The 23,154-nt window shown below is 37.2% G+C and overlaps 2 protein-coding genes across 2 annotated transcripts; one reads left to right on the top strand and one right to left on the bottom strand.

Moving 5' to 3' along the window:
* Positions 1-4,320: 4,320 nt before the first annotated feature.
* LOC148957628 (cytochrome P450 3A17-like) lies at positions 4,321-9,769 on the top strand. The gene is made up of 5 exons (XM_089114983.1): positions 4,321-4,797; positions 6,493-6,734; positions 7,474-7,770; positions 8,237-8,744; positions 9,322-9,769. Exons 1-5 carry the CDS (start codon positions 4,560-4,562, stop codon positions 9,546-9,548), a joined length of 1,512 nt encoding a protein of 503 aa, XP_088971109.1. The 5' UTR covers positions 4,321-4,559; the 3' UTR covers positions 9,549-9,769.
* Positions 9,770-10,135: 366 nt separating this feature from the next.
* Positions 10,136-22,662, bottom strand: LOC135684661 (contactin-4). The gene is made up of 13 exons (XM_089114982.1): positions 22,480-22,662; positions 19,213-19,294; positions 18,283-18,681; positions 17,443-17,748; positions 16,782-17,066; positions 15,900-16,154; positions 15,404-15,685; positions 14,616-14,870; positions 14,002-14,256; positions 12,868-13,152; positions 12,258-12,413; positions 11,442-11,469; positions 10,136-10,872 (listed from the first exon to the last, which is right to left on the bottom strand). The coding sequence occupies exons 2-13, from the start codon at positions 19,262-19,264 to the stop codon at positions 10,650-10,652; spliced, it is 2,781 nt and encodes a 926-aa protein (XP_088971108.1). The 5' UTR covers positions 19,265-19,294; positions 22,480-22,662; the 3' UTR covers positions 10,136-10,649.
* Positions 22,663-23,154: the final 492 nt, after the last annotated feature.

The raw sequence follows: 23,154 nt of genomic DNA, 5'->3' as shown, positions 1-23,154 counted from the left end.
GTATTATTGATAACTGAGCAACAATTTCTTTCATAATGGTTGATTATTTTTAGAAATCGACTTTACTGTTCTTGGATCCATGCTTTGAAATAGATAATAGAAAACAAAATTTGTTTAGCTATCTTTATTTCTTATCTTCAGTGAAGGAAAATTCCAAAAACAAATCTTAAGAAATTCTCATTGCCAAAATTCTTTATAAAGTGCAAGAAAGTAATTTTTTGAAGATTTTTAAATAGAAAGCAAGCTACGAACTCCTTCTTTCCAGTCAGCTGACAAGCTGACTTTTGGTAAGTTTTGCTCAACCACCTGTTCAGCGTTGGCTTCATGTCTGTTCTGCTCGCTTTGACAACTGGGTGTGAGCTTTTTTTGGTAAGTGGTAGCGGCAGATGGTCCTTTTAAAGTAAGTTACAACTTGATGTGTCAATCTTTGATCTGCGATCTAGTGAAAAAGGGTTTATGCAAACCTAAAGCTATTGCAGTGACAGCCATAATGGCTTTCATCAAGCTTCACGCAAAGTGCGATCATATTTTGGAGAATGGCAGATTTGCACGAAACTATTTGCATTAAAATCTTTTCGCGCAGAAAGTTGCAAATGTTAAGCAGTTGAAAGAAAATTCAAGGTCAGAGACCCTGCATTTTGAATCCTTTTCACGTTTCTGTGTTAAATTATGAATTATTTTTCTCGTTTCTTTATCAATTAGCAAGTTATGGCGTGCGTCAGAACAGCTGTATTAGCGGGCTATGAAGCAAGTTACGTTCAACTCGGTAAAAAACTCTGTAAACAACTTTGTACATTGAATATATTTTGAACTGAAAAAATTATTATTTTTTTGTATAGTTTGGCATTTAACTTTGCTTATCTGGGGGAGGGGGTGTAGAGGGGTATTTGAGGTTCAGATATCCTAGTATCCTGCCCTATAATAGGCCCCCACTAAGCTGGGTTAAAAATGTATCCAGGCCGAGAATGTATCTTCAGCCTTCTCTTCTTCAGGTGAATATGGTTTAGAGAATTAAGAAGATAACTAGTACGGCGACAAAGAGAGACATTTTTCTTAGTCTCCCTTCACGTCCTGATTGCTTCTATCACGTACAAATAGGTCGCTTGATTTACGAACCGTAATGTTTTATCTTTCCATACATTTTTACTTTACTGAAGATGACTCTAGCTAGAGTCGAAACATGTTGATTGATTTTTGTCTACTGATTATATCAATCTGATTTCGTCACACCTGGAATGTCTCACTGAATTTTTGTATCTTAGAATAGTATAGCCGTTCAATTTCCGAACTCTCTCAAAGCGAATATACTCATGGGCGTTCGGTAAGCAATGGTGAACTCCCGGTGGGTCCACTCTTATTGTCAAGTGTAAGCACCCGTGTTTTCAAAATCTCTGAGAAAGGGGCTCAATCTTATCACATACACTCTTTTTTTCATAAGAACAATTTTATAAGAACACGAGCCTCAAAACTGGTCAAAAGTTAAGAAAAAATGAAGAACAAGCTGAGGCTGGGCTTCTGCAAAATGCAATTTTGAACAACGTTTTTTCTCAAAATCGAGGATTTTTAGCGATGTGTGGGTGCTTTTTCGGTGAATATTCAAGTTTGTCAGCAAATTAAGGCTGTCTCACTCACTTTGTTAGCAAATGAGGCCTGAACACCACCTTAGAGCGAAAAAACTAGCAATAGCACTGCTTACACCCTCTTAATTTAAGAACAAATTAAGAACAATCCAGCCTCAGATTTTCGAAAAAATTAAGAACAGTCAGCCTGAACTTAAATTTACTGGTTCTTATAAAAAAAGAATCTAGGAGATAGCAAATAGAAAAAAGGTTGTATGTTATGGGAAACTTAATATAGTTTCTAATTTTTCTTCGTTTGGCCTTATTTCAACTACCTGATTTCAGGAAAAAGGGTATAAATTTTCTTTGGCTTCAAAGAAATAGGGGAATCAAATTGGAATCAAATTGCAGAGGTAAGGATCAGTGTTCTAGATCCTCAGACACGGCTGCTTACACTTGATAGTGTGAGGTGACCCACTGGGGGTGAGCTACCAAGAGATGCTTTGATGCTTTCACAGCCCGGGCTCTACCCTGGGTTCCAGAGCACCAACAATGAGAGCGCCAAGGGCTTTAAACGGATTATCAATATTGAACAGTCCATAACTGTGGCGTAGGCACTGATCTAGAAAAAAGACGTCTTTCTTCTAGATCAGTGGGCGCAGGCAAGTTTGCATGTTGCCAGTTATAGAGAGAGATACATTGCTCCCTGCAAGCACTTTGCTGCAAGCAAAAAGGAAATCGCTGGGACACAATTTGGAGTGGGGGGGGGGGATATTGGGCTCAAGACAAGTTGGCAAACTTTTATGGTAGCTTGCCATCATTTTATTTGGTGCCACAACTTTGATAACATACTTTAACAAGAAAGTTGAGGGGGGCTACAGCCCTCCAGCTCTCCAGCTCCGTTATGGGGGAAACTGGTTATAAAATGAACAGGGAAGGATGCTACAACTAATTTATTGCTAAGTTTTGGTTCATTGGTTTGTATTCATTGGTAGTGGATTGCTTTTCGTCGCTTGTGCTGTAGCTATAGATCTTGATCTCCTCATTAAGATTCCACGTTTATCTTATCTGTATTAGCATAGTAATACTCTTTAAGACCAATTAATACTATCAATGTAGGTTAACAAAAACGACAAAAAGTCCCTTTTCATAGTTTTAGTACCATTGTTGAAGAGATTACGACATACTCTGACAGAATCAGAGTGTAGTTGTGACTCGGCGGTAACCAAGATGTAATCCAGTAGAAAATAATTATGCTTAAATATATACGTTAAAGCTGCAAAACAGACGTTTTCCTTTTGCACTTCTGATCCACAATGCAAACTACTCAACAACCACGGCAGTCCCTTCTTAAAGGTTTGATAGTCAATTGCATGTTAAAATGAATTTTCGATGTCAAAAGACGATTTTGCTTTGCCCATTTTTAATAAGATATCCATAGAAGGACATGTGGGTAATTAGACGTCACGTGACAAATTAAAGCTCATTTTACTACTTTAAATGTATTTCTACCAAAGAAGATAAACTATCCTTCATATCCCACTGCTTAGACAATATTTATCTTGTTAAAAACGTAATTTCAGCGACGTTTCTCCTCCGCAGAGAATAAGCAGGAACTGCTTTTGATTTAACCCCCATTTTACCCGCAAAACAGCGGCAAATCCCTGTTTATCATCACAATTCAATATCACCAGTTGATAACGAACTCGAAACTGGTAATCATAATTTCCCTGCCCCAAAGTGGTACTCCCCGCCTTTTACGTCTGGTCTAAAAGTTTATCATCACTTTCACGGTCAAAGTAGATCAAATTTTGTGGATCATTGGCATGTTCCACGTCAGAATCCGTGATGTTCGCAAATGGATTTGTGCTGCCGATAAATGATGGACCCCTCAGCAAATTCATTTGTTCTGTTACAGGGGCGTTTAGTAGAAGGGGGGTGTTAAAAGGGGTGGACGTTAATTAACCTTTTTCATATTTAGAATGGGCGTTAATTAGGAAGGGGCGTTAATTAGGAAGGGGCGTTAAATAAATCAAATACGGTATTGCTAGACTCTTTCTTACAGTGCTGTTTATTTTTCACATTGATTAACATTGATTGGAAAATTTGATTGTGGAACCTTCAGAACCTAATCTTTTCGTTAGGCTTTCATCGATGTTATCAATTCAAAAATATAACTTGAAAACAATAAAATATCTTAGTTGATGCTAATTACAAACGATATCATCATGAAAAGCAGACTAGAGGAATACCCGAAAAGTTACCCTAGGAGAGCGTTTTGTTACCATAGATTTGCTACCAGGATTTTACTAAATCCATTTTAGCGAAAGAAAATAAACATGAAAAGGCCAAAAAGTTTTGCAAAAAGTATTCCCTTTGTAAAAAGAAAGAATGCTATGTGTACTGGGAACCTCTTCGCGAAACTTTCCATAAAGTGAAGTAATTTAGGAGATTTGGGCATAGTGACTTACTTACACAACACGGTGCTATCCTAGTGAGGGGGTAATCCTCTACAACAATAGAACTAAACCCATACAAAGCCCGCACCACAAGGCCCTCACTTTTCTTGCTTACTATAGGTATTAAGTCCCATTTTAAGTATTAAATAGGTAACCCCATATTTTGCCCCCCCCTCCCTCGATTTAGAAACGGTGGCATGGGCCCTGCCATACTTAGGCTGGCATTATTTTAGCTCTATTACAGTTGTAGAAAAGCTGCCTTTTCTCTGTGACCAGCTTACAATGCGCTGATTCAATCCTTTTGTCTACTTGATTCCACTCCAATAAGGTGAATGACTGCTTTACAGAATTTAGGAACAAGGGCACAGCATGACAACCATAGAGAACACCCCCCAATGGGACTGATGACAACAATAGTATGGCATGGCATGGAATGTTGATTGCAAAATCACCAGCAAAAGAACTCCAAAACAACTGGCAACTGAACATCGCGTATCCAAAACACATAAAACTAGTTCTATAACACAAGGAAAGTGGAATTATGGCGTCTCTCGTCTCCTTTCTATTTACGTTTGAATTCTTCGCAGCAGTTCTGACGATTTTGACAATTTGGAAACTTATTTTGTGGTGGAAAAATCCATTGAATGCAATCCCAGGACCTGTTGGACTCCCCTTGCTAGGAAACACATTAGATTTTTTGAACGGAAAAGATCGGGTAAAATTGGCAGTAAGCAGAACAAAGAAATACGGGACACTTTACAAAGAGTATCATGTTTTACGTAAGTTTCAGTAGATAAGATTTTCTCGATTTTTGATGCATTATTCATTTTTTCTTTTTACCATGGAAATGGTATCTTTCAAATCAAAATTATACCTGACGTGTCGAAATTTCAAACTCAAAACAAAAATAAAGCTGAAAGTTGAATGTATATTCGGCAATTATTTTTTATCGATTTTCACTTAATTTCAAAGTTATTAGCGAGCGCTTTGCGTTGATATTTATCAAATTCAACCCACAATAATAGGCCCGATTAATACCATAGGCCCCATGTCAGACGGATGCGGACACGGAAATGAAGAATCCGGAGAGTTACCATGTTTTTCTAGATGCCTGATCCTAGGCGAAAACTCCTCGACGTGTATGATACAAGGTTAATCGGATTATCCCAACCAGATTTTTCACCTTCGCCCTTAATCATTTATCATAGCAGTTTTCGGCGAGATGGGGAGGACGACCGCCCCCTCGCCCCTCCAAGTGTCCGCCAGCGCATTGGAGTGTCCAAATTTTCCAGTAGTCCAGAGGCATTGCCACCTGAGAAGAGACTTTGCCAGACCAACAATTTCTATGATTTGTAATTTGTCTTGCAACGTTCTAAGGTGCTTCTAAGGGCAAAAATAGCTTTAATTTAAAAGATCCACTTTACCAATCTGGATTCAATTCTTTTTTTCGGAATTGCTATACCGCGTCTCGTTTTATTGCTATTGCCGTTAAAAGTTTGATCCCATTATTATGTCACAGGTGTTTCCACACGCAATGCATTCTGGTAGTTGTAGTTACGCGCCCCGTTGCTACTGTGTATGTTCACTGTGTTTCTTACTGCTTCTGCTTCGTTGCGTTTTTTAGGCCCACTCTCTGTATCAACAGGCCTAATAACACTTCCAATGTCGTTTAAAAGAGACAACGGAAGTCAGTGGAAATGGCCAGGGCCCCAAACTACTGGGGAAATTCTTTGATTTTGGCTCGCGCTACTGGGAAAGGCATTGGGCCTATTAGGGAATTGGGGAATTGTCTATAGAGAAAGTTCATTCATGAAGCCAGTGTAAGATACTATAAACAGACGAGACTGGTATCGAGTTTTCGCTAAAACAACTATCTTAGAATAAAAGCAATATAAAGCGGTGACAGATATGAGGTACAGCAAGCAAGCGTTGTACAGGGATGACTGACGGGAGGCACTACTACACCAGCTCACTTTTCGCCCTCTGTGAGCTCTAAGCATGATCATAATCGTTTCTGTGTGGCTAGACCAAATCAAATCACCGGAGCAGACAGTTTGTTATGGGGCAGCTTTCTAACTCTGGCTCAAAACATGTTGAAATAAACGCTTTTTTCCAGGTTGTATTAGGTCTAAACATTCCTCGTCATGAACTTTGCTTTCGCCTAATACAATACTCCCTTTTGCTCCATTCCATCGCTTGCCAGATAGGCTGTTATCGCGCTGGTTCATTAGGCCTATTGTATTTTCATGCTCCATGAGCAACTACTGATACTTTTTCCTCATGAAGATCTTTGGTAAAATTTTGGGTGAGAAGTAGTGTAATTCGAAGATTTCATATTGAACACTAACGTCGTACACTACAGTTAGTTTGATAGGTATGGTCATGTCAATTTTCATTTCCATTTTCTTAAAAAAATGTGCAGTGATAAAAGATTCTTAAATAAACCCTGCTTGCATATAGTTATTGCATTTCAGGTGGCACTGTTGTTTATATCTCTGATCCTGTGCTGATTAAAAAAGTCCTTGTTAATGAGCCAACAGGCTTCACAAGGAGCCCATATGCGAAAAAGATGTGTCCATTGTTTGGAAACGGTGTGTTCACAAGCCTTGGAAAAGAACATGCAATGCAGCGTAAGAGTTTGAACCCATATTTCTCGACAGTAAATGTCCAAGAGTATTTACCAATATTCGTGAAAAAGACCAAGGAGCTCGCTGAAGTACGTAATATTCATGTTTCAATGAAGCATTACTTAAGCATTGTTTCATTTTTACATTTAGTTATGTTGTGAAGTTAGACAAAGGACAGTGACTGAATAGTTTACAGTTCTTTTTTGAGATGATCCAATAAGGCCGTCGAAGTGGGGGGCTAGGGTTGAGGAAGGGTGCTGGAGCCCCCTAATAACTGTTAAACTGTACTTTTTTTTAAATTGTGTACTTTAAGGGCAGCCCCCCCCCCATATGAATTTCGATCCGACGACTCTGTCAAATCTGATTTTTTTGGCCAGGGGGCTCTTGCGCAAAATGTTTTTAAAAACAATAACAAAAGTATAAATTGGCTACTTTTCTACACTTACAAGATGGGCTCTGCCCCAAGAATCCCCCTAGCTATATACCCTTGCGTTTGGCACTCACCTAGCAAAAGCCCTGTGGCCACATACTTCTTCCTCTTCATGGCTTGTAGCTATTGAATGTTGGAAGAAAGGGACTCTGGATAAAGTCTGCCTATCGGATTCTTTGAACCTTGCAATGAAAATTTGGTAAATAAACGATAGACAGGAACAACGCAAATAATTGTAGATCAAATCCAATTTTAAAAAGTTTAAATAGACAGCGAGAGAAATTTAAAAAATTGTATGTGGCCATTGCCTTTAAGCAGAATTATCCGTTCGTTGTTTGAATAGTTAAGAATTTACTCTTCTATCTTATCTTCTGTGGTTTTTTTTTCTTTTTGTGCAGTTCTGGTCACAAAAACTGGCTCAAAATAAAAATCTACCATTTGAAACAGAAATAATGGAAAAGTTTATACATTTGACTCTTGATATCATTAGCCTGGCGGCCTTTGGATATGACTTTGATTGCGTTTCAAATGGACATTCTGAAGAGAGTTCATCATTCAACAAGATAATGTGTGGCAACTTCAATGTTGTTAGGAAGTCGCTGGAAACGTTGATACCTTTTCTAAAATTGATTCCTTCAAAGGAGCGTGACGAAGAAGATAAAGCAGAGAAAGTTTGTTGGAATGTTTTAGAAAGGGTAAGCATTATCAAAATGCCATTTCGGTAGTTTCATGTGTTTGCGTTGCTTTATTTTGTAGAACAGCACGACCTTTAGTTGCAACTCAACTTCACCCTCAACTTGGAAGAGCAGCTACAGCAATAAAATGAAGTATAGTAAATAAAGTTGGGGCATGGAATAATTCAGATCTACCAAATCTGGTAAATTTTTGTCCAACTATCCGGCCGTTTTCTATGAAAAATCCGATAATTCCGGTTCCGGCCGGGTTCTAAAAATCCTAATCCGGTAAAATACTTCGATGCAGTGTGATTTGCTACATGGTTTGCCACATTAATAATTGTTTTGGAGTGCGTGCATGCCACTATAGAATATTTGTATTTAGGTACTCATTGCAATATAAAGCAACATCAAATTTAACACTCTCCTATAATATATTTATGACAGTTTGATCAGTTTTGCTATACATGAAAAATGTCATTTTTAGATTATAGAGCAAAAGAAGTCAGACGTAAACCCTAACAGCTCTGATGCTCCGATGAAAAAGAACTTACTTGACAAGATGATCGAGTTATCAAACTCGGGTTGCAGCTCTTTTACTAGCAGAGACCTTCTGCATCATGTTTTTACTTTCATGATTGGCGGACACGAGACCACAAGTACTACTTTGACATGGATGGTTTTTCTTTTTGCAAAGCATCCAGAAGTACAAGAGAAGGCCAAGGAAGAAGTAAGAAAGGTTTTGGGGAATAAGCAAGATATCACTATGTCTGATATTAGTGAGCTTGCCTATTTGAGCAACTGTATCAATGAATGCATGCGGTTATACCCAGTTGGAGCAGGATTTGGGCGGTTGGCAGCAAAAGAGTGCAAACTGGGGCAGTATACCATACCTGCTAATACCTGTATGATGATATCCCTAGCAAGCTTGCACCATAATGAGAAGTATTGGAAAAATCCTGAGGATTTCAACCCAAGTAGATTCGATAAAGCAGGTCAGGCTTTAAACGTAATACAAGGTTGTATAAGGCTTTTATAGTTGCCAAGTCCCACGGATCTGCCGTGAGACTCAAGGACGGAGCTGTGGCCCTCTTAATAATTTTATCTCGATTTTTTGGTTTTAGCATGCTTAATTTTGAGTCAGACCATTAATTAAAGTGTATTATGGGTATCTATTTCCAATATAGCCATCATTGATTCAATGTTACGAGATAATGCATTTATTTCATTGATTTCTAGGGGAAACTTTATCAACATAGTATATGGCCAAATACTTTTTTCCAAAAAAATTGAAATCAATGTCAGAGGTAGGTGGCCCTGTTTTCGTGGCCACTTTGTGTAAAGTACAGAAATAATGCGAAATCGGCATGGTCTGAAAGCTGTTTCTTCTGAACACATCTCTTACTTCTCTTCTTTCTCCTCTGACAATTCTTGATCTGCTCGATGCTGAATGAGGGAGGGATATCTCAAAGTATCATTTCATTTGAAGATTGGTTTTCATTCATCAAAATAAGTACTTGGGGAAAAATTCTTTCAGTCAGATTAGAGGATTAACGTTCTATTCTCTCTTAGGCAAAGATGATCCGCTGTTTCCCTACTACTTCCTGCCCTTTTCACGTGGCTATCGAATGTGCATTGGATACAGATTTGCCTTGATGGATATGAAAGTTGTATTGGCAACTCTTCTTCAGAGGTTTTCATTCAAACTTGGAAAAAATCAAAGTACAGAATTGAAAAAACAATATGGCTTGGTAATGAAGCCGAATCCAGCGCCGGTAATTGAAATTCAAGGTGCTTGAGAGACTTCCAACTCAAACTGTTTCACAGTATAGTATTCAGCAAGAGGTACGGTAGCACTGAACATAGGTGTGGAGTTGAGATGGACCAGGGAGTCATGGTCTCGTTTGAGTTGAAATTCCTTTAGATTTCATAGCTGGTTGTTTCTTTATAGATTTGTTTTTTACTGATATACTTTGAATTAAAGTAAAGTTATCTTCTATTAAGAATTTCACAAAATGCATTTTTAACCGTTCTTTAATTTTTATCTAGATAATTGCAACTATCTAGATATTGTATCAATATGTTATTGAATTTTGTATTCAGGTGGACATCACTGCCTAAAATCAGAACATAGGTCAGCGACAACTGTTTTTTGATGCCATTATTTTGAATCGGCAGAAAAGTCTCTAAAGTCTCTGAACTTTAAATCTCTAAATTTATTTGCTATTATAATACATCAAAAATGCTTCGCATGTGTAAAAATACCTGTTATTGAATAACCATAAAAATGATAGAGACGGTTTCGAAAGGTCGACCTGTCATACGAAGTCTCCCTTCCCTTCCCTCCCATCTTTTGATTAATTTATTCTAATCATAACAATATATAACCAATTTGTCAAAAATGATCGCATTTATTAGCGATCAATATCGCTCGATAATCAATAGTTTGAAAGCAGCAACATCATGCCTACTGTCCTTCAGGTCTTGCATCTTGTCGTCTGCAATCGTTCTCATATCTGCATTTGGTTATTCATTTAAAATTACGTAAGATTGTAAGTGCCTGTCATGGTCCATAACCTTGTATCTTTTTCCGTTATGACTGGCACAGCTGGGGTGTTTCTTCTTTTGTTTTTTTAGCTTTTTAGATTTGAATGTTGGGTTTCATAACTACAGCACTATCGTAAGAAACTACTCCTTATAATTCTACTCCTAATAATTTACGCACTTAATATTATGGCTTTGCTTCACTATTTATGTTAAAGCTTCGCTAGTTCTAACAACCCAAATCCTATATACGCTGCCTCTATGTCTCGTTCAGCTCAACTACATTTATCTAATACAGATTTTGCTATACTATACATAACTGCACTGGACACGCAGTGCATTTTGGATCTCTTACGCTAAAGATAAGGGCTTGTCGTTTGCTTATCGCCAGAAAGAGGCGTGTATGTTTGATCATCTTTGCACCTTGGCCCTAGTTCCATGTAAACGGCATTGTTGTTGCTTCCATTGTTTACAGCCTCCCTTTGGGATGTATCTGCAGTTGTTGCACGTGATTGTTGGCCACTTTCAAATTGGAGGTTTGTATATCCAATGACTTCATAATCAAGATCCTGTTGGGGGCTGTAGAGTTGAAATAATTACTTAATTGTCTTAACGTGCAAAGACTTGAAGGCTAAGTACCAAATACGAATCACATACAAATAATATTCGTTATAAGAGGGGTGAAGGGAAGATGAACCGAAACGAATATTATTGCCGATGTCACCAAAACATAATATGTATTATCATAGATGTCATTTACGTAAAAGCTTGAAGCTTCAATCCCCCAATTGCCCAAGAAATTTTTGAGAGGAGGCACAGTCATTCCTTACAGCTTTTTAATATAGCCAAAAAGCAGTATATTTCTTCTAGTGGTCTGGATTTTGTATCAGAAGGACATTGTTGGTCCGTGGCAGCGTCAATAATTTTCCGTTAACATTTGGCAATTATCAGGCAATTATTACAAACATCAGGGCCTACGCTACGAATTTGAAAGTGGGGGGCCAAGGCCAGCAAAAGTGGAGAGCCAAGGCCCCTACCCCCGGCGGCGTGGGCCCTGAACATCAATCGTCAAACCTTCAACCATAAAAAATCAGCGTCTGTTTTCCTCTTTGGGAAAGAGCAAGTCAAGTCAATTTCCGTTCATTTACCTTTGTGTGTTGCCTTTTGAATGATCATCTGAAACAAATTAATAGTGCACTAAATGAATATGGTTTTGTTCCGAAGTAGTGGAAGAGTTCTAAGCCGTTAAAAATGCAGCCTTTTTGTAATTGCAACAAGGGGAATGCATGCTCAATGTTTCGTAATAGAGATGAACTGCTAAGTATGAAAGGCTTCAATCTTCAAGTACTAAGCGGCCCCTAAGCAATATCAATACGTAAATCGTTCAGAAGGCGAGGGTCGAAATTACGGCTGGATTCGGTCGCACAACTTTCAGCACAGCTCTTCTTTGCGATCAAATGCCCTAAGTAGCTGATATTTTATCTTAAGCAGCCATTTCATTTTTTGTCCATCGATGACTGTACATCAACCAACTAAAGATGGTTGCAAGATAGTTGCAAGTAAACTGTACGTTCCAAAAACAAAATAAGATAATGTTAGTTATATACCAATATGTTTTATTAGCTTAGAATACTCGCGGGTAAAATACCCGATCCTGCGACAGTTTGATATCATAGCAATTATTTGCCACCTTGTTTCTCATATAACAGATTTATCATAGAAATATGCCATTCACAATTAAGACCTTTTTCATAGTGAAGAAGATAAATTTTTCCTCATTCTAAGCGGTAATATTAACAATTTTCTAGATAACCCCTTAACGCTTGAGACAACGATAAAAAATCGTCATTCTTATCATCTGACAAACATTAACAATCAAAACCCCTTGTAGAAGAATAAGACAAGAATCTTAAAGAAAAGAACAATGCAAGAACAAACACTTGAAAGGCTTTTCTGCTTTTTACCTTGAAATGACTTTATACGCTTTCTCAGTGCTATATTCCACATGGTTAGCAAGAAGATTATTGGAATGCTGAAAGCCAGAACTGCGTATAAACCAATGGCATGAGCATTCAATTGTGTAGAATTTGTTCTCTCTGAGGCAGTTGCAGTTGATTTGCCTTGGAAATAAAGAGCTAGTATAGTCTTGGATAATGATATTGTCCGTTTAATGTATTATTATGTATATAGAAAATATATCACGAAAAGGAATAAATATACTATCTTCGACCACGCTGTTTGGGAGAAAGCTTAGCCTAAATAGAATTAGCATCATATTCAGACACTAATGAATTGAAACTTTATAGGTTTCTATAATTTACTGTTCACATTTAAGCTCAAAGTTGCAAATTTATATTCTAGAATTCGCAATAAATGCTTCATATTCATATTTTAGTTTAATTTGTTCCTGTTAAATTTTTCTGAGAGATTTCACATAGAATCCTTTGATAAAATTACAAATTATAAAAAATTTCAGTGATTCGTGCTTAATTTGTTACCTGGTTTTAATTCAATTCAATCTAGTAATGTAGCTTTGTTTAGTTTGCTTTAAATTTTATATAAAGCTAATGTTACCTGTTTTTTGTGACCTCAGAATCCCAGGGTGTTCCTTGTCTTTTCCATCCACAACATAAACTTGCACATCGTATTCTGTATCACTGTGCAGCGAGTCAATGGTAGCTTTAAAATTATTCCAGTTAAAATCTTTCGCTGTCCAAAACGATTCGTCTTTCTTCTTATACTTAATCCGGATTGCCTTTATGCCACTAGCTCCGGTGCACAAGGGCAAACGCCATGTCACTTCGATGCTGCTGTCAGAGCTTGATTCTAGTTGAACATCTGTGACAGGGCCAGGAGCATCTAAAACATATAATGAAATTGCTTGTTGACGGCAGTTTGTTTGGGGTTTGGTTGTCCAAATTGAAAAGAGTGTCCAGAAAAAGGAGCGTCATCGTTAGATGCAATGTATCCGCTAACCTGGGTAAACCGATGCGGTGGTGAAGAAGGCGTAGATGCGGAGAAAGGGAAGGAAAGAGTAAACATTTCACTTGTTTCAATCCTCACTGAGATAAATTTTCGTGTTTCTAGAGATTTAAACTATACTCGTGATATCAGATTACTGAGAATATGGTACCGAAAATATGCCCAAGTAGCTAGGTCAAAACCAATCAAACCACAGAACAGCAATGTCAGCATTTCATCAGCAGTTTTAACGCCCGTGCGTGCAACTGCAATTTCTACTGACACAAAGCCTTGAACTGCGTAGTACCTTTCAAATTTATTTATGAGAGAAGAGAGGGGTTTTTCCTAATTTTTAATCAGGGCCGCCGAATGGTTTCGGAGGCCTTGGGACAAGCTGAAGGACGAGGCTCCCTGCGAACGAAGCATGCAGAAGTTTTTGACCACGCCCTTCAGATTAGCTAAAAATGCATTTCAGAATATTTCTTGCAGTCATTTTTTCGAAATAGTTTAGAACGTTCTATTACTTTTAGGCATACTTTTGCAATGTGTGATTAATCCCATTCTTAAAATGGAATTCATTACTTTATGAGGCCCCCTAGACCTGAAGGCCCTTGGGCAGTTTGCCCCCTTGTCCCCCTCGTACGGCATGCTGGCCTAGACTGCTTTGTAATACGATCTGTCACTGCCTTACACCAAGAACATTTAACAAAGAAACATTTTTGAAACTATTGCATCTGATAAGAATACCTTTTTTAACCAAGGTTCTAGTTATGTTCACTTCCTTGACGGTATTGTTTGCCAAGCATGTGTATACTCCGAAGGTACTGTCTGCCAAGTCAGTTATTATATGAGTAACTTTTCCCTGTCCTCTTGCCTTCTCAGTATTTGAAAACATTACTCTAACGGTTGGTACAGGAAAGCCATCTGCAACGCATCTAACGATTACTGTCCGTGGTCTACAGGTAGTTAGGCTAGAGCTGTTGCTCGTGAATTCAGGTCCATCTGCAAAAGGGCATGATCTTCTTATTAACCAATTTTTAATGGAAATAGGAACAAGGATGATTCAGAAATGTTCATGGCATCATTAACACTTTAACAACAGGCTCTTTCGAAAGTGTTTTTTGATTTATTATTTAGCCAGGCGTTGCAGAGAAACATTCAGCACTTGCAAGTCATTAATACTGTAAAATATTCCTCAAATCATGTCCACAAGTAAACAACTTTTCTTTCTATACTGCATGTTCAAGGCAGAAGCATTGCCTGATTATTCACCGGGGATTTTCAAAACATTTCAAACGTCAAAACAAAACATGAGTCACAACTGCGACCTGTACATAGAGAAAGAAATTTGGTTTACTTACAATAGACAGTGAGAGAAACAGTCTTTGTAGCGGTCGATCCAACACCGTTTGAAGCTTCACATGTGTATGTTCCATTTTGCCCCCTCCTGACAGACGACATAACAAGCACTCCATTGGTGCTACTTAAAACATTATTTGCTGGCCCTCTCCAGGTAATTGTAGGCGAAGGATTGGCTGCTGTCACAGAGCAAGTTAAGGAGGCACGTTGACCTTCATTAACATTTAGAGTGGATGGAACATTTATCTGCGGGCTCACTGAACAGAGAAAAAGACAGTGATTTAATCACTAATGAGCACCTCTCTCTTTATAATCAATCAGATTTAATTGTCTACAACAAGATTCTATTAAGAGCTGATAAAAATATCTAGATTTACCAAGACCAATGGCCTGATAAACTAACGGGCTTTACTTGTGAATAGAGAATAATCGATCAGAGCAGAAGAGTACTAGAGTCGAAAATGGATGTGGTAGAGGTGTATGCTAAAAAATTTAAGATCAAATGCTACAAAACACCTTATTTCTGATCCTAAAAATCACAGAGTGAGGATGTGAAGTAACAAAAGTTAAAGAAGCGCAAGAAAATAGGACTTTTTGCATACAAAACTAATGGCTGCTTAAAGTAATATTTTTGAAAAAAAGAACTGACCAGTTCCGCTGGAAAGTGAACGTAATCAACACAGGTAGTCATAAATCAAACATAATACAACTTAAAATGGTCTGTTTTTAGTTCTGTGCATGCATATCAGAATAACACAATAGCGGTAGTGTTTTGAAGTTGGTTCAATACCTTGAATATCGACAGTTTCATTCCTGCTAGGGCCATCTCCAAAGGAATTGTATGGGATGCATTTTACAGTTGCTCTATACCCAATGTATTCTGCATAATTGATGTTTGTGATTTCGTACACGGCCGAAGTGGAGTCCCGAAGAAGCATCTCCGTCGATCCAGTTACTTTGTAGAACCTGTATTTCGCTGGCGGACCGGCACGTGAAGAACACGTGAATGTAACAGATGAACCATTCGATGGTTTCAGACTTGATGCTTTGATACTGACATTGTCTGGTTGGTCTGCAGACAGCAAAAAATGCGTACTAGCTAACAACGTAGTACGTGTAAAACTAGTTTAGCAACGTTGAACGTGTTTTTTGACCCATAACTTATCATAGCACTGAAGAGAAACATTTAGAACTTGAGGATACCTGATTATTTACAGGGGATTATCAAAATATTTCGCAATAGTGAAGACTCGATGTAACTCAATAAAGTAATTTGGTTTACTTACAGTATACAGTGAGAGAAACAGTCTTCGTAGCGGTCGATCCAACACCGTTTGAAGCTTCACATGTGTATGTTCCATTTTGCTCCCTCCTGACATATGGCATGACAAGCGCTCCATTCACGTGTGATAAACTATTACTTGCTGGACCTTTCCAGGTTATTTTAGGCGCAGGATTGGCTGCCACCACAGTGCAGATAATTGTGACACGTTCACCCTCAATAGCAGTGATAGTACTGGATACGTTCACTTTTGGGGGCACTGCACGAACAAAAATGTACTTGAATCGAAATACCCAGTTTGCATCAGTTCGAGAATGATTGCATCAACGTAATTATTTAAAAACATTATCCACACAAAAATGGCATTAATAACTAGTTTCGAAATTGCATTAATAACTAATTTCGAAATAATTTTGACGGTTGGGGGATCTACGCTGTACTGTTTTGAGAGGTGTTTATTGGAACACTTTGATATACCATATAGGGCAATCGACAGATAATAAAGGGGCTTAAGGCAACTGTTAATCAAAAATTGATCAATCAGAGAGCGTGATCCCACTAACACGCTCATTGATTTTTTAATATTGATTGAGAAATCGCTCAAGCCACTTTTATATCTGTCTATTGCCTTTAAAATCTTCTTGCTCACCTACGAACTGTTAAATCATCCTACAATCTTATATCAAAGCTTTATATTGAAGAAATCAAAACAAACAAATCAGCCAAAGAAGAAAAAACTAGCACCTAGTATTGCTTCAAGTAAATATTACTAACGGATACATCTAGAAAAGTGAGAGAAAGGTTGCTAGAAAGCTGCAGTGATTAACTTTCAACTACTGAAATAATTTTATTGCAACTTGCAATTTGCAAGGTATTGCAAACATACCCTGTATTTCGATTGTGGTATTTGCAGCCACACCATTTCCTAGAAGATTGTATGGAACACATTTGTAAGTGACATTGTATGCACCACTGTAACTGACACTTGATATTGTGTATACCCCACTGTTCCCTGGTGCAGAGCTGCTCACTAACACATCCCCGCTATTATCGACACGATAGAACCTGTATGTTGCTGCTGGGTAGGAATCTGTTCTGCAAGTGAAAGTTACTGCTGAACCTTCTGTTGGTTTGGCAATCGATACTGTGAAAGTTGTTGACATTGGTATATCTAAACAATAAAAAATATAATATAATATCATGACAAAGATACAAAAAATTGATGATACACCTAATCTTTCCGGTGAAAGTGACATAGAGATTGCTAGAAATCGTGACATTGAAAAACTGGACGTCACGTAATTGATGTGATGTAGAAAACATCGCTAACTAGCTAAATACCTGACTACAATTTGGGTACTTATCAAAATATAAGTGGAAGTTTATCAAATCTTCTGTACTGACTAAGTAGGAAGAGAACACTAGATATATAAGCACATATGAAATAAAGATGGACTAGGATTCAGACAATACTGGAACAAAAAATTATTTGACGATTAATTTTAATAAAAAAATGTTTAATGCAGAAATGTCCATGAAAAACTAACATTGAAAATTGATAGTTGTTGTGCGATTCACTGCAGCAGAGAACTGATGCGATGCAAAGCAAGTGACTTTTTCACGATTAAGTAACAAAGATGGATTTCTAATCCTCAACACGCTCGTCACTTTAATGATACTGCCACTAGTTGAAGTCGTTGATGACTGAGTTGCATTGATCGTTGCATTGTTGTATGACCACGTCACAGTTGAAACAGGTCGACTGCTCACGACGCATTGTACTGAAGAGGTACTTCCTTCAGTTAAAAAAATTGAAGCTTGCATCGATTCTGCATCGTTAAATGTCGGCAAAGCTACGAAATTAAACACAGTACATTAACGATTGCAATGAAAGCTTGCTTCTTCCAAAGCATGCTTAGTGGTATCCATCAACAACCAAAATGATGATAAGGTTTTTATAATATTATCGTTTTTATCCTCATTGCTACATTCTTTCAACGGGACATTGAACACGGTAAGTTAAATCTAGTTAAAAATAGAAAAAAAAGGTTCACAACTCGCAACATTTTTCGAAGATTCTTCAATCGGCTGACAAACGAAGCAAAATGTGCAAAATTAAAGCAATTTTTTTTTCTAGTTTTGTTTTCCTCATCTGTATTTATGCATTGAGATGTACTGCAGTACATATACATTGAATTCTGATGAGCAGGAAAAAAATTTTGTCATTATCTTTACAATTTGGCAAAGGCTGGTAGTGAAAAAATAATAATTCCAAGCAAGGTATTCAGCAAACAGTCAGGCTTTTACGAACAGAACGGTTACCAACTTAAAAATAACTGGAGCAGGATCTGATTTCATTTAAAAAGAAATAGAAAAGATTCACTTACAGTACACATTTTGCAGCAAATACTTCTGGCTGTAAACCTTGGCTGCGACACCTCCAGTTTTGTAAAAGTCCAGCTCAAAATAAAACTGATAATTTTCGTCTGTGAACAATATAGGAGAAACTGATATCATAGGTTTACTTCCAGCCGTAGAGGTGGTCAACCTCCCAACCAATTCTGCTGGTGTCGGAGAGTTAAGATCAAAAACAGATGTAAATTTATCGTACTTGTAGAGGCTGACAAATACTCCGCCTGTCTTTTCATATACAAATTTCAGTTGATCATAGAAACGATTTGATGAAGGGGGATCAAATGCATCTAATACAAAGTCAATCTTGGTGCCATTCATTATTGCTGTACTTGATGGCAATGTCGCGTTAACAGAGGCACTCTCCACCGTTCCTGAAAAAGATTTAACCTGTTTCAATATAAAAATATTTTATTATTAATATACATTTCTAAAACAGCAGTAATTTTGATGTGTTATCCATTAAATACGAATATATAACGTGCCTTCAATATTGGAAAATTTCAAAATTTCTGTAATCGACTCATTTTAGAGTATTGACCTTCAGGTCAAAATTTCTACAAAATTTACGAACGATAACGACAAATATCACACCCTTGTTCAGTATTTTTCCCTTTCAAAGGATATCTTTAGCGATAAAAAAAGGTCTGCAAGATACTTTCTCAATGATTATGGAATTGATATTTTGCTGAAAAATCGATTTGGTCAAAATAATAATCGCTGCTTTTTTCTCATATGCATACTATTCTACAGCAAAAAATTATAGATAGTTTCTTGTGTTGGGGTATTTTTGCTTAAAAACCTTTTGAATGGGTGCTATGTAAGTTTTTCCTTGCAGCGAGAGTTTCAAGTAATTAAAGCATATATTTGTCAAGTTGTAAATATGAGTTTAATGATGAACATACCCTTGTACGTCAAATACCAAGCAAACAGTATTGTTTTAACTGCGAAACTCATCTTAAAAGCCAGCCTGTAACCCGTCCTGCACTGCAATTTAAAAAAAAATAATAAGTTAGGTAGAATGGCGAAGAATTGAGCATCGAGAATATTAGCAAGACAAGCTATTGCTTCTTGGATATAAGATGCTTGACATTGCTGTGATGCTTTCAAAAACTTTCTTGCATTGGTGGCTGATACTTTGCTTTATAATTGACTTATCAAATTTACGGTAATGGACCAATTAATGCCTGTAAATGCTAAATAGTTCTGAGCCTTGCAATGAAAGAGTTTGACAGCATTGAATAATAACATACCATATAACATATGGAATAAAACATTCAATATATAACATTTAGTGGATAACATAAAGTATATAAAATTTGATATACAACATATAACAAATTATAGATTTTATATATAACTTAAAACATATGACAATAGCATTTAATATATGACAAAATAACCAAAAGCTTAAGCTATTATTTTTTATATGTTTTATAATGAATTTTATATCCTTCGTGCTATCTATTAAATGTTATATATTAAATGTTGTATTTTATATATTGCATGTTATATGGTATGTTATTTTTCAATGTTGTCAAAGTTCTTTCAATGCGAGGCTCGAACTATTTAGCATATAACCTAGTATGTTAAGTTATAGGATTTTAAATTCGCTCCTACGTTGTGGGCAACCAGCGTTAAGTTCGATGAAGTGAACTCAGCGTCTGCGATATTTGTCTGCACTGGAAACTTGAAACCACTCTATCTCGACTCTACCAGGTGGGTAACAGGTTACAAAAATCATAGCATTGTTTTAAGGGAATCCTTTGGGTACTTGAATTTCTTTTGATCCGCTTTGCCAGTTCTATTTTGTAGGCAATCATAATCATGCTTTCCGTATCGTTGGGAGAAAACTCGATTGTAGGTTGAATGTCTCTGTCGTTGATTCTCAATATGGGAAACTTGTTAATCTTTAAAGACTTTATGTCAAAACTGGTAGTTAATGTCCTCTCATCCCTTTCGGCAAAGAGCATAGTTATACTTGTCACATGTGTCTTCGTGTATACAAAAAATGAAAAGCACATTTTTTGTTTTTATGTTTCAGCTAACAGTGTGAGAAAATTCTATGGAAACGACAGCAAAACAAGCTGTGTTCAGCAAATTCTAGAGTGCTGATGGAGAGAATCTATTCAGAATTTAAAAAGGGTTTGCCTAACTCCATGATTATTCTAGGATCACTCGGGGTATCTGCACCTGCCTAATGATACGTGCGATGTTGTTTGAGTAGCCCTGGTTAACAGTAAAACAAGATTTAGATCTCTACCCAATCAAGGAACTAGTCAAAATGCAAAGATCATACACATCCTTGTTAAAACTTTTTAAACACCTACACAAAGTTATCACAGTTTTTAAAGTTGTTTCGCTTCACTCCTATGTTGCTTGGTGTTTATATAACATCATTGTTTGTGACAATTTAACTGGAATTTAAACTATTCTTTCGCAAGGATTGATTGATTTATATAGGCCTTATGATTCGGACGATTCGCTCTGACGATTCGCACGCAAACTACCCTCCAGTTTTCCTTTAATATCTTTTAACTAACTAAATCTGTATGACTGATTTTATTTTTAAACATCACAAATACCATAGTTTTACTGTTTTTTCATATTTTCATAGTTAAATAAAAATTCCAGTTAATATGAAAGTCTCCGAAACTTTGACAAAAATGTGCAATTTGTGAAAACAGCCCTCTGGTTTTCCTTTAATAACTTTTCGCAGAAAAATTATAAAAATACCATTTAAAGCTTAATCAATAGAACAAAGTTTGCTACACTGTTTTCTATAGCTTGCAAGAAGTTGAAGTTGTTTCAAGAACATTTTCAGCCCCCCGAATGTTGGTAAAAGCGAAATTTTCCCAAAACCGCTCTTCAGTTTTCCTTTAATAGCTCTTTTAAATCTCGGGTTTTCGGCCCAAACAGCAGTTAATTCTCTTTCTCGATATCTGCTACACTGTTTTTTCATAGTCTGCAGTCTGTTTACGCACTTTGTTGTGTTTTTATTTTACGTCGAAAGTAGAGGAATTTTGCGAAAGTGCAAACTCCGCCTCAAACCACGATGTAGTTTATAAGTCGTGCCAGGCGCTACCCCCTGAGTCGGTTTTAATCTCCAGTGGTTGAATATTGATCAAAATATTTGTTTAATTCTGTTTTTCAAAAAAATTATGCGTTTCATTTGACTTGCGAGGTCTAGGAAAATAAGATCACATAAACTGCCGTCAAATTTTATCAGATTTTTTTCTGTATTTTCAACCTACCCAGTCTTGTAAATGATGCCATCGCCTAAAGTTTGTTGCTTTGGTTGTCAAAAATGGACGCCTAGCAATTCGAAAAGGCTTGAAAAGAGCGAAAATCCCATTACTCTGCACCAAAGTCTCGCTACTCGGCTCAGAAGAGTCGATTTATTGATTGAGGGGAGGACCATGACAAAGAATGCGGTCTGACGATTCGCAACCCTCCTCTCACGATTCGAGCAAAACAGCCCTCCGCTTTTCCTTTAATAACTTTTGGCAAAAAAATGGTAAAAATACAATTTAAAGTTTAATCGATAGAACATAGCTTGCTACACTGTTTTTTTATAGTTTGCAAGAGGTTAAAGTTGATTCAAGTACATTTTCAGCCCCCCGAAAGTTGGCAAAATCGCAATTTTCCCAAAACCGCTCTTCAGTTTTCCTTTAATAACTTTTTCAAATCTCGGGTTTTTGCACAAACAGACGTTTATTCGTTTTTTCGATACCTGCTACACTGTTTTTTGCACTTTGTTGTGTTTTTATTTTGCGTGGAATGTGGGGGAATTTTTCGAAAGGGCAACCAGAGGGCTGTTTTAACAAACTACACATTTTGGTCAAAGTTTCGGAGACTTCATATTAACTGAAATTTTTATTTAACTATGAAAATATGAAAAACAGAAAACTTTGGTATTTGTTTTGTTTAAAAATTAAAATACTCCTACAGATTTAGTTTGTCAAAAGTTATAAAAGGAAAACTGGAGGGTAGTTTGCGTGCGAATCGTCAAAGCGAATCGTCCGAATCATAAGGCCTATATAAATCAATCAAGGATTGTAGATCTAAAAACTGGCCTGGATTTAAAAGGACCAACAATTATTTTTGGTTTGATTTATCACTGTCTATGAACTCAAGGAAATCAATTCCGTCAAGATGAAATGCAAACTTACCAAAAGGGGGTATTTCTCGTACCCACGCTCTGCCTTTCCAGTTTTTTGGGCCTAGAAAAAAATTGACGATGTGTAGTATCAAATGACATCACTCATCCGTATAAACTTCCGTGTAAATTTCAATGGTTCATCAGGGATCATCTGGGAAGATTGTTCTTTACACTTTGGTGCACTGTCTGGCCTGGCGTCAATGCAGTTATTATATCTATCCATGGGCTCCGACACAAGATGGAAAATTAGAGGGGGGGGGGGGGGGCAAGAAAAATTGTGGATCGAAATAGGCCAATCAGAAACACGAGCACATGACTGTATAGGTTGACCAATCAGTGCCGCTTGCCTATTAGAACGTTTTCACAACTGGGTATATATATTTCTTAGCGTAGAGTTTCGATCTATGTTCTGACGTTTTAAAGTCAGACGAAAAGCTTTAGTTTACTAAATGTTTGCTTTTTTCAAAGCCATTTACAAGTTTTGTACCACCAAAAGATTGTTTTCTTATTGCTTTGCAAAAAAGTTGGGGGCATGCCCCCCCCCTCGTCGGATCCATTATCAGGTTCCAATATCACAAGGGCTGACAGCCTTGAAATGCAGGAAACCAGATTCAAGAACAGAAATTTCGGTAGAATTCGAATCCTACTCTGAGCCTAAGAATCAGGCAACTACCATCAACTCCCA

Source organism: Rhopilema esculentum, chromosome 21 (assembly GCF_057945365.1).
Source record: "Rhopilema esculentum isolate cy_ngs chromosome 21, ASM5794536v1, whole genome shotgun sequence".
Classification (NCBI taxonomy): domain Eukaryota; kingdom Metazoa; phylum Cnidaria; class Scyphozoa; order Rhizostomeae; family Rhizostomatidae; genus Rhopilema; species Rhopilema esculentum.
The sequence above is the reverse complement of the archived record's forward strand: the minus strand, read 5'-3'. Positions and strand labels throughout refer to the sequence as shown.

Bases quoted from the DNA above. Each gene is read 5' to 3' on its own strand.
- LOC148957628 (XM_089114983.1), top strand. From the start codon at position 4,560: ATGGCGTCTCTCGTCTCCTTTCTATTTACGTTTGAATTCTTCGCAGCA. The intron at 4,798-6,492 runs GTAAGTTTCAGT...ATTGCATTTCAG, and splicing joins CAAAGAGTATCATGTTTTAC to GTGGCACTGTTGTTTATATC. The intron at 6,735-7,473 runs GTACGTAATATT...CTTTTTGTGCAG, and splicing joins AGACCAAGGAGCTCGCTGAA to TTCTGGTCACAAAAACTGGC.
- LOC135684661 (XM_089114982.1), bottom strand. From the start codon at position 19,264: ATGAGTTTCGCAGTTAAAACAATACTGTTTGCTTGGTATTTGACGTAC. The intron at 17,067-17,442 runs GTTAGTTTTTCA...TTTATTGTTTAG, and splicing joins AACAACTATCAATTTTCAAT to ATATACCAATGTCAACAACT. The intron at 16,155-16,781 runs GTATGTTTGCAA...TTGTTCGTGCAG, and splicing joins TACCACAATCGAAATACAGG to TGCCCCCAAAAGTGAACGTA.